The sequence below is a fragment of the Zea mays genome, chromosome 4, assembly GCF_902167145.1.
Source record: "Zea mays cultivar B73 chromosome 4, Zm-B73-REFERENCE-NAM-5.0, whole genome shotgun sequence".
In the NCBI taxonomy this organism is placed as follows: domain Eukaryota; kingdom Viridiplantae; phylum Streptophyta; class Magnoliopsida; order Poales; family Poaceae; genus Zea; species Zea mays.
The window spans coordinates 244,127,671-244,138,987 of NC_050099.1; the positions used below are offsets into that span (position 1 = coordinate 244,127,671).

Sequence of the window (11,317 nt, forward strand, 5' to 3'; positions counted from 1 at the left end):
TCACTAGAATCCTCATCGCTAGAAGTAGAGTACTTAGGAGAATCTCGAACACTCACCTTCTTTTCCTTGGCCATGAGGCAAGTGCGGCGTTCGTTGGGGAAGAGCGAAGATTTGTTGAAGGCCGAGGCTGCCAGTCCTTCATCATCGGAGTCGGATGAAGAGCAGTCCGAGTCCCATTCTTTGCCAAGATGCGCCTCGCCTTTAGCTTTCCTATAGCTTTTCTTCTTCTCCTTCTTCCCATGTCTTTCTTCCCCCTGGTCATTTTCATTATCAGGACATTGAACAATAAAATGACATGTCTTACCGCATTTGAAGCAGGAGCGCTTTCCCCTTGTCTTATTCTTGTTGGGGTATTCCTTGCGTCCTTTTAATGCGGTCTTGAAGCGCTTGATGATAAGCGTCATCTCATCTTCGTTGAGGCCAACGACCTCTACTTGTGCCACCTTGCTTGGTAGCGTCTCCCTATTGCTTGTTGCCTTGAGCGCAACGGGCTGCGGCTCCTAGATGGGCATGGGGTCGTTTAATGCATCATCAATATACCTTGCCTCCTTGACCATCATGCGCCCACTTACAAATTTTCCGAGTATCTCCTCGGGCGTCATCTTTGTGTACCTGGGATTTTCACGGATGAAGTTCACAAGATGAGGGTCAATAACAGTAAAAGACCTGAGCATAAGTCGGACGACGCCGTGGTCCGTCCATCTCGTGCTCCCATATCTCCTAATCTTGTTGACCAGGGTCTTGAGCCTGTTGTACGTCTGTGTTGGCTCCTCTCCCCTGATCATAGCGAACCTTCCCAGCTCGCCTTCCACCAACTTCATTTTGGTGATCATGGTGGCATCGTTTCCCTCATGTGATATTTTGAGGGTGTCCCAGATTTGCTTGGCGTTGTCCAAGCCGCTCACCTTGTTGTACTCATCCCTGCAGAAAGATGCTAGCAAAACAGTGGTAGCTTGTGCATTTTTATGAATTTGCTCGTTGATAAACACAGAGTTATCTGTACTATCAAATTGCATTCCATTTTCAACTATCTCTCAAATACTAGGATGGAGAGAGAATAGATGACTACACATTTTGTGACTCCAAAAAGAGTAGTCCTCTCCATCAAAGTGTGGAGGTTTACCAAGAGGAATTGAAAGCAAATGAGCATTGGAGTTAAAAGGAATGCGAGAATAATCAAATGAATAATTTGAATTAACCGATTTCTTTTTCTCGTCGTCGTCTCTTGGTGAAGAAGATTCGTCGCTGTCGTAGTAGACGATCTTCTTGATGCGCCTCTTCTTCTTCCCATCCTTCTTCTTATGACTCGAACCAGAGTCGGTGGGCTTGTCGTCCCTTGGCTCGTTGAGGAAGGACTCCATTTCCTTGTCATTGACCACCATCCCTTTTCCCTTAGGATCCATCTCTTCGGGCGATTAGTCCCTTACGTGAAGAGAACGACTTCGATACCAATTGAGAGCACCTAGAGGGGGGTGAATAGGTGATCCTGTAAAATTCAACACTAAATAGCCACAAGCTTGGTTATAAAGATGTTAGTGCAATCGAACCAAGTGGCTATAGAGCGAGCTCTTGCAAATCACAGTAATCACAGGGAAAAATAGCATAAGAGACACAGTGGTTATCCCGTGGTTCGGCCAAGTATAACACTTGCCTACCTCCACGTTGTGGCGTCCCAATGGACGAGGGTTGCACTCAGCCCCTTTCAAGTGATCCAAAGATCAACTTGAATACCACGATTTTTCTTCCTTATATCTTTTCCCGTTTGCGAGGAATCTCCACAAGTTGGAGCCTCTCGCCCTTACAAGATTGATCACAAAGAAAGCACAAGAGTAAGGTTGGGGAGCAACACACACAAATCCGTAGCACACGCACGCACACAAGCCAAGACTTGAGCTCAAAATGAAACACAGAGAGTTCACAACTAGAACGGAGCTCAAATCACTAACACGATCGATCAAGTGCGCGGAGACGGAGTGTGGGAGCATTAGATTGCTTAGTGAATGCTTGGGTAGCTCCTCCATGCGCCTATGGGTCTCTTTTATAGCCCCAAGGCAGCTAGGAGCCGTTGGAGGCCAACAAGGAAGGCACTTCTTGCCTTCTGTCGGGTGGTGCACCGGATAGTCCGGTGCACCACCGGACTGCCACTGTTCATGTCTGGTGCGCGGTCTCCTTCCTATTTTGGCATAGCCGACCGTTGCAACTCCGGGCTGGTTGGCGCACCGGACATTGCCCGGTGCACACCGGACAGTCCGGTGCCCCCTGCCGACCGTTGGCGTGGGCCACGCGTCGCCCGCGGATTGCGCGGCCGACCGCTGCGCTGGCGGTCGTTGGCTCACCGGACAGTCCGGTGCACCACCGGACAGTCCGGTGAATTATAGTCGTACGCCGCCAATTTTTCCCGAGAGCGGTCTGTTCACCGGAGTTCAGCCTAGCGCACCAGACACTGTCCGGTGCACCACCGGACAGTCCGGTGTGCCAGACTGAGCTGAGTCTTGGCTGTACCAAGCCAAGTCTTTTGCATCTCTTTTCTTTTCTTCTTTTCTCTGTTTCTAGCACTTAGACAAATATATTAGTACAAAAAAACCAATGTACTAAGTCTAGAAACATACCTTTGCTTTGATTATCACTTCTCTCTTTATTTAGCACATGAGAGCTTATTTAAATGCGTTGGGCACTTAATCACCAAAACATAATAGAAATTGCTCAAGAGCACATTTCCCTTTCACTCACCCCCAGCGGCACCAGAGTCGAGCTCGCCTCGTTGGCCCACGCGGCGATACGCTGGACCCCGATGCGATGCTCCGCCCGGAGATCTTCTAGCGTCTTCTTCATCGCCTCCACCGCCTGGGAACCCGGAGCCACCTGCGCCGTCTGGGCTACCTGCGCTGCCTGCGTTGCCTGGAACCGGCGGACCCGCTTCTCCAATGCCCGCTCTTTCTCCTCCAGTTTCTTCTCCTTCTCCTCTGCCTCGAGCTCGTGCTCGGCCAGCAACTTTTCCCGCCTTTCCCACATCTCCTCCCTCCAGGCGAGGTCCTTCTCCTGCCAGACGAGATCCGTCGCCCGCTCCTCTAGGGAGGCATCCTTCGCCTTGAGGTTTTCCTCGGCGAGACAGATGTTGCTAGCCCTGTCATCAAGCTCCTGCTGCAGCTTTTGCAGAGCCGCCTCAGTCGCGGTCTGCTCATCTCGCTGCTTCTCCAGCATCACATTATAGGCTTTCAGCTTATCATGGAATTCCGTGATGACCGCCTCCCTCTGGTCCAAGTGCTCTTTCTTCTTGACCAGCCTCCTCTCCTCCCAGGTCACCTTCCGCTCCCGCTCGAACACCTTCTCCAGGTCCACCTTGAGGTCCTCACGCTCCTGCTCAAGCTCGGACCGATCCGAAGCAAATTGGCAGGACGCAGCCTTAGTACGCTCCTCTAGCTGGGTGCGCCAATCACCAAGGTGCTGGTGCTCAGTCTCGAGCGCCTCCCACTCCCGCAGGATCGCCGCCTTAGTCTCCCGGAGAGCCTGATGAGCGCGGGACAGCACCCGAGGGAGGGGAAGCGGCGCCGTTTCTGGCCCAGCGCCGGTCTGGAGCCGCCGCCCAAGAATAACCTCCGGCTCCTCCGGAATGGGTGGCAGGATGGAGTCGGGCGCGCCCCCATGTCTTCCGCCGTTGCCGATGGTATATTCGACGACATCGCCGCCGCCGTTGGGTCTGCAGTAGCCGTTGGTGGTGCTGCTGCTACTGGACCCCTGGCTGGAGCCTGGGGGCCCGACGGTGCTGCCTCGGCAGTGGCAGCTGGAACCTAGGGGCCCGTCGGCGCTGCCGCGGCAGTAGCAGTCAGAACCTAGGGGCCTGACGGCACCGCATCGGCAGTGGCAGGCGGAACTTGGGGGCCCGATGGCGCCGCCTCGGCAGTGGCAGGTGGAGGCAGGTCACCGGCATCGAGGCCAATATACACCTGCTGCTGGGAGCCGGACTCACCAGTGGGAGCGATTTTGGAGGCAGAGGGAGAAGAGGACCTGGTAAGCAAAGGACGGGTTAATGTCCGTCAACATGGTAACTAGACCAATGGGGAAAATGAAAAGGGGTACACTTACTTGGGGCCCTGGACCTTCCAGCGACCCTGGAAGCGAGACGTCCGCTGCCCCTGCTGCTGTTGATGCTGCTGCCCCTGCGGCGGTGGCGAGCCAGATGATGGTGGCGGGGGTGGCGGGACTGATGATGGTACTGGTGGAGGACCGACGCGCCCCTGCGAGCCCTGGGCCGGGGAGCTAGCCTCCTTGACCCGCCAGCTGTCCTCTGGCGCTTCTAGGGGAGGTTCGAATCAAGGGGCAGATCCGTGACAAAAGACCCGTCGGCGCGACGCAGTCGGTGCCGCCTCTGTTCCTCTGACCTCTCGGAACCACTCGGGGCGGAAGAACTGCTCGCAGCCCCCTTGCCCTTGTCCGAGGGGCTGAGGGCCGCGGGGGGAGCTCTGGAGCCAGCATCGGCGGGCAAGGAACCTCCGGTCGGTACACCGGGGATCTGAATCCCGCGGTGGGGGTCCCGGCCGCCGGTCTGGCGAACCGCTACGCCCCTCTCATCGAGGGTCGGCAGCCAATCCAAGATCGCTGCCCTCAACCCTTGGTCGTCGCAGAGCGGAGGAATGTCCTCGGGAGGGATCAAGGTCTCAGCGACGAAGGACTCACTAGTAATCCCCTTCACTAGGAGCTCCAGTTCCTCCCAGGATAGGTCAGTGCCTGGCCCACGATGGACCCGGCTGAGGTCGTTCGGGCCAGTGAACCAGCAGCTCAGGCGTGCCCTCGCCTGCAGTGGCGCGATCCGGCGCTTCAAGAAGTCGTCGACCACGTGCATCGACGTCAGCCCGCCGGTCACCAGGGACTTGATCCTGCCCAATACGAGCTCGAACTCTGGTGTCAACGGCGGCTTGGCCCTCCACTGCTTCTTGTCGAGCCTCGACCCGTCACTCGGTAGTACAAGGCGGTCGCTGGCCTCGGTACTGGCGATCACCCATTCGTCCCGCCAGTTTTCCCACCTCGCGCCACTAAGGGAGGAGATATAGGCGCTGGCCGAGTCCACCCTCGTCTGGAAGTAGTACGCACCGAGATGGTCCTTGGCCTTCCCGGACTTCACCAGCACGAAAAAATGGTGGAAGAGAGAGGTGCACGGCGCCACCCCCATGAACATCTCACACAGATGGGCGAAGATGGCCGCCTGAAAGATGGAGTGGGGCGTGAGGTGCTGGAGCTAGAGGCCGAGATCCTCCAACAGTAACATGAAGAAGGGTGAGATCGGCAACGCCAGCCCGCACGAGAGGTAGGAGACAAAGAGCACAAACTCCCCAGCGGCGAGGTCACCGAGGGGAGTAGCACCGGCCCGGATCCTCCAGGCGTACGACGGCGCGCTCCATCCGAGCAGGCGACGCACCGTGCCGAGCCTCCTCTCGATCTGGTAACACTTGGGATGAACCAGAGAAGCCATGGCGACTACGGCGGCGAAAAGCAGAAAAATGTGAGTGCAACAGAGGCGCAGAGGACTCGGAGGAGAAAGGACGCAACAGTTGAAGAAAGTGCGAAAGCATAACTGCTGGCCGCGGGATGAATCCCCTTTTCAAAGAAGGCTCTCCCGCTCGCGTCCCAATCCCATCCGACGCGCACCTAGTGCTCGCAGTGACCCAGTCCCCGACATGGGGGCCCCGGTCCACATGTCACGCACCTGGAGAACCAGCCTCCGAGTGCATAGAAGACGGACCGTCCTCCCGGAAGCAAACTGTCACGCACGACCGCATGTCGCCTAGGGGCCGCTGAAGGATATTTTTAACTTAGGCGGCGGCAATGAGACGCCCCACGCACGACCCGACAAAACCACGGGGCGTGGGGGCCACGTACCTGCCAGCTACGGGGACAGATGTGGCAGGCGGCATGACCGAAGGAGGGTTGGCGGTGGCTACGTCAGCAAGTGCCCGAAAATGGCACGCCAATCAGGCTTTGGCCCCACCTGCAGGCTTGTAACCTCCCCTGAGGTGGGCCCGGGGGCCACTGTCGGTACCCTGGAACAGGGGTACCCCTTACTATAGTATGAAGGCGCGGTAAACAGCGCCCGACCCCACCACGTGGGCGACTCCAGGGCCGCCAAAAGACCAGAGTAGGTAACATATACCGTGATATCGTCAGTGGATCCGGACCCCCGTGAGAAAGTGCCGGACCCCAGCATACATGACCCGGGCCTCCGGGTACGACCCGGGTACTCTGCGTTCCCCCAAATGGGACCTGGATCCCTCTAAGTGAGGTCTGGGCCACCATCGGCAAGATCCCGGGACGAAGAATACCCTGGCCTAAGTCAAGGACTTACAGGGGTCCGGCGCAGACACTTGTTAGGGTCTTGCCCAGTGTGCTTCCGCTCCCCGCTCAGGCGGGGACTCGGTGCTGCCACGTGGCCTATTGCCCGTGACGTAAGCCGGCGGGCAGAGCCTGACGTAAGGCCTCTGGGCCACGCGATCTCTGCATTTATTGCGGAGAAGACGCGCCGTCTGTCCGCCCTGCAGACAAGCGATATAAATGTACTTTTTCGCTTGTGAGTACATCGCATATAAATGTACTTTTTTGTGACGACAGAATTGGGAAGCACAAGGAAACTAAAACGATACCTGGAAATTATTTAAGAAACATCTACACACTAGTATGTATATATTCTAACATGATTTTAATTCGAGTATGAAAGGTAAGGATTCGTACGAATCAAACGCAGTTACAAGACAGACGAATGTAAAGCCCCTTACACACTACTAAACTAGCACCTCTTTTTCCTTGGCAGATTAATTAAGCTACACCAATTTACACGGTCGAAATTTCCCCATGAGCATATCAGAAACCGAATCACCATGATTCATCCCGTCTCAAACGCTTTAATTTGTTCACCAGATCGATGAGTCGACCACCAACGCATCCGACTTAAGTTGATTGATTGAGGAACCAAATAAGCAACCGATGACGGTTCATTCATGCGCATGGCCGCCGCGTATGTAGATCCTCGTCTCGGAGGTACCTCAGGCACGCACGCACGACGACTTGCTCATCGATCGGTGGGATTTGCTTGGTCAAGTACACACGCGGGTGCTCGCCTAGGACGATAATGACGACTCGTCGTCGGCGGCGGCGGCGGGCTCGGGCTCCCGGATCTCGTCGATGCGCGCGATGACCGTCTTGAGGTCCCACCTCCGGTCGACGTCGGCGTCGCAGCAGGCCAGGCCGACCTGGAGCAGCTTCACCATGTCGGCCTCGCAGCCCCTGGCCCCCGTGATGTCCTTGTCGAACACCTCGCCGGTGCGCTCCTCCGCGACGACCGACTGCACCCACCCGGCCAGGTCGGCGTTGCCCTGCCGCCCCTGCCGGAGGTAGTTCGCCGGGAACTTGCCGGTGAGTATCTCGAGGATGAGGATCCCCAGGCTCCACACGTCGCTCTTCTTGGACGGTTTCCCTTGCGGCGCCATACACTCGGGCGCCTTGTACGCCACCATCACCTGCGCCGCGATCTGCGCCGTCACCACGGGCACCAGCGCGTAGTCCGACAGCACCGCGTCGAACGCGGCGTCGAGCAGCACGTTCGAGGACTTGAGGTGCCCGTGCGGCACCGTCAGCATCGGCAGCTCGTCGTACAGGTGCGCCAGCCCCCGCGCCGCGCCCTTGATGATCCGCAGACGCTTCCCCCAGTCCAAGAGCGACCCTCGGTTACCTGATCATTATCAAGTTCAAGCTCAGAAGTCAGAATCAATCAATCACCCAGCTATATTTCATTCCTTTTTCTTGTTGTATGTATTGTAGGAGCGTATGCAAAAAAAATGTTGCTGTTGTAGGAGATCGAGTACCATGGAGGAGCTGCGCGAGGCTGCCATTGACGATGTAATCCGTGACGAGGAGCTTCTCTTCCTTCTTGTAGAGGTAGGCGACGAGTGGGAGGAGGTTGGGGTGGGCGAGGCGGCCGAGGCGGCGCATGTGCTCCGAGAAGTCCTCCCGCCCGACGCCGTTCATGTCCTTGAACCGCTTCACCACCACGGCAGGGCCCTCGCAGAGCGTCGCCTTGTACGACGACCCGAAGTTGCCGCTGCCCAGCACCTCGGCCGACGCCCGGAGCAGGTCCTCGATCTCGAACCGGGTGCGGCCCTCCTGGATGAACACCAGCCGCCCGTGCTCGTCGCGGCGCGGGCGCTTCCCCGCGGCGGCGGCGGCGGCGGCGCCCCCGGCCGCGGCAGCGGCGCGCGGCTGGCTGGTGCTGGCCGCGTTCTCGATGTTGACGGCCGGCGCGGTGTTGAGCTTCGGGTTGGAGGGCGTCTGGTCGCCGCTGCCCAGCCTCTCGGCCCCCGCGCGCCTCGGCTTTCTTTTTCGGCGGCCGAGGGAGCCGGAGGCGATGCCCGCGGCGCAGAGCAGCACGCCGAGGACGATGAGCGCGATGGCGATCTTCGTCATGGTCGACATGCCGGAGCGCGGCGACCCCGAGCTGTCGCATTCCACGTCCAGCGGTTTGCCGCAGAGGAGCTTGTTGCCTGCATGGCAATGACATGCAGATCGTCGTCGTTGATCAACAAGACAGAGGCCGGGAAAAAAATTAAGAGGAGATGAGGCGAGCGAGAATGGATGGATCGATATGCTACCTGCGAACATGCTTGCATTGAAGCGGCTGAGCCCTGCTGGAATGGGTCCGGAGAGGTTGTTGTTGGAGACGTCGACGAACCTGAGCTCCGGCTGGGAGAAGTCCGGCAGCGGGCCCTCGAAGTGGTTGTTGGCGAGCGACAGCTCCAGCAGCCGCGGCGAGGTGATGGACTCCGGGACGGGGCCGGAGAACTCGTTGGAGGAGAGGTGCAGCTTGCGGAGGCCGCGCATGGGGCCGAACGTGCCCTCGGGGATGGCGCCGGACAACCGGTTCCGTGACAGGTAGAGCATCTTGAGCACGGCGAGCGCGGACACGTTGGGGAACGCGCCGGTGAGCGCGTTGTCAGCGAGGCTGAGAGCGCGCAGGCCCGGGAGCACGGCGAGGACGTCCAGGTTGGGCGCGCTCCCCGCCAGGCCGAGCCGCTCCAGTTGCAGGCCCTGCACGGAGCCGTTGCCATGGCACGACACGCCGTACCAAGAGGAGGAGTTGCCCCGGCACGGCCCTGGGGTGCCCCAGTTTCGCAGCGGGCCCGGCGGCGCACCGTCCGGCCCACGCAGCGTGTCCCGGAACGCTACCAGCACGTCGCCCTCCGAGGGGGCCGCCGTGGCCGGCGACGATAGGAGAATAGCGGCGGAGAAGGCGAGGGTGAAGGCGGCGCGGATGATGTGGTCGTGCGGCCGCGACCGCGCCATGGGGACGCGGGCGACGCCAAACGAGTCTTCCAACGAGACGAGACGAACCGAGCCGAGCCGGAGATCTCACGTGTGACGGTGGTCGCCCTGCCAGAGGGCTGTGACCGCTCGCCGTATGCCCGCCCGCCCGTGCGCGTCGTACTGGGAGGAGGCAAGGCAAGGGCGATGCTACGTGTCTCGCGTGTGCATGGGGGGAAAGAATGGAGGGGAGAGAGGAGGTGGCGGGGAGGAAATGCGGTGATGGATCGTGACACTGGGTGGGGAGGGAGGTTGAGAGCCTAAGAATAGGCGAGAGAAGAGACGACAACCATAAGAGCGGTTGTTGTGTTTGTTGCTGCGGGCGGTTTTCTGTGGCATTGGTGGTTGAAACTTGGAATGCGAGATTGAAATCCTGCTCTCGCTTTGATATGCATAACGATATGTGCACATCAGGAGATGCCGAGAGAGATTAGATTCATGATCCATTTTGTCAGTAGCATTCTTGCTTGGGGGCATGTTTGGTTATATATCTAAGATGTCAAAAGTGTATATATTTTTCCACATTTGTCTAAGGTTAGTGCTCAAATCCTTCACCACATCTTGATATGTCTAAGAGAATTTTATCACACTTTCATAAGTGATTAACAAGTGGGAACTACGCAGCAGGAGAAAAATCTTGCCGCAATTGTGGCTATAAACCAAACACGCGCCTGAGCCAGTCAAATATGTCTAACCTTAGACGTGACAAACTGTGGCAATTGCTTGCAGCGGACAAAAAGGCCCTAGATTACTACAGCTACAATGCTACATCACCATCCCATTATATATCTCACAAGTGAGAACATCTGCTACTACTACCCAATTAATGCATCTGATCTCTCACTATCAGGGAGGGATTCAGGGCTAGAACTGAAAGGACCACAAGAGAACATCATGTTAATGGAAGACCAAAACAGTCGCATTGTCAAGCCACATAAGGGCTAGTTTGATAGAACTCTATCTAATTCTAGTTCTCTAAATAAAAGCTGATTCTGGCTAAAAGTGGTTCTCTTTGATTATGTAACTTAAACACTCAAAATCACAATAGAGAATCACTTCATAGAATTAGGAGAAGCTATTTTTTCAGCTCTGAGTCTCTTAGAGAATCACAAAACTACACCCGAGAATCACTTATCCTAGAAAAATTGTTTGCTAGAGCTCCTCATATATTATACCAAAGGAGGATAGGTCTAAATACCTAATAGTCTCTGCTACAAACTCTTACACCATTGGGACTAGACAATCATCATATAGTTGTTTGGATTGATCTCAATTGACTCAGCCATGGGATCAAGGCAATCCTATCATAACACGTCCTGATGCACAACCACTCTTTTAGTTGTGGGCACCTTTTACACTGCAGAAATAAAAGAGAAAGAGTAGCCAACACGCAAACCAATGTTTGACGTTGTCAACTCTTCCTTACACACTCTATATCTGATCTATTCTATTAGATGGTTAGTGGAGGGAAGGCCGCCATCGCTCCTCAACGTCTGTGTGTGAAGAATAACTGCCTTAATGGCGACCTTCTCCATCACCGGAGGTATACTATCTATCATTTACGTATCTAGTGGCTAGGGTTAAGGCCCCTAGTTCTTCATACAGTGGCATCCGAGCCATATTTGTGCCCTTTTCTAAAACCATAGATGTTAAGAACCTTCGATTAAGTTAAACCCGAGTAAATCCCTCAAAAAGTCTCAAATCTACCCATTAAACAACACATAGAAGAAGGAGGGATCAAATCGAACCTGAACCCTAACCCCATCCTCCCCGAGTACCACATAGGGGAACAAAAATGAAGGAAGGTAATAAACTATTGTCGTGGGAAATCGACGGACAGTCGTTCGGCACCCAACACACGTGGAGCCAAGGGATCTGCTGCTGATGCGATCGACTCTACTGAACGTGGCTCCAATTACCTCTCAGTGCTAGAGACAATCAACCAAGCGTGCCATCTGGCTTGACCTACTAGTCA

General features: G+C 56.1%; 1 protein-coding gene across 1 annotated transcript; it reads right to left on the reverse strand.

The window, feature by feature from the left end:
* Positions 1–6,651: 6,651 nt before the first annotated feature.
* Positions 6,652–9,527, reverse strand: LOC103656017 (pollen receptor-like kinase 5). The gene is made up of 3 exons (XM_008682669.3): positions 8,634–9,527; positions 7,851–8,525; positions 6,652–7,717 (listed from the first exon to the last, which is right to left on the reverse strand). Exons 1-3 carry the CDS (start codon positions 9,322–9,324, stop codon positions 7,107–7,109), a joined length of 1,977 nt encoding a protein of 658 aa, XP_008680891.1. The 5' UTR covers positions 9,325–9,527; the 3' UTR covers positions 6,652–7,106.
* Between the last annotated feature and the right edge of the window lie 1,790 nt (positions 9,528–11,317).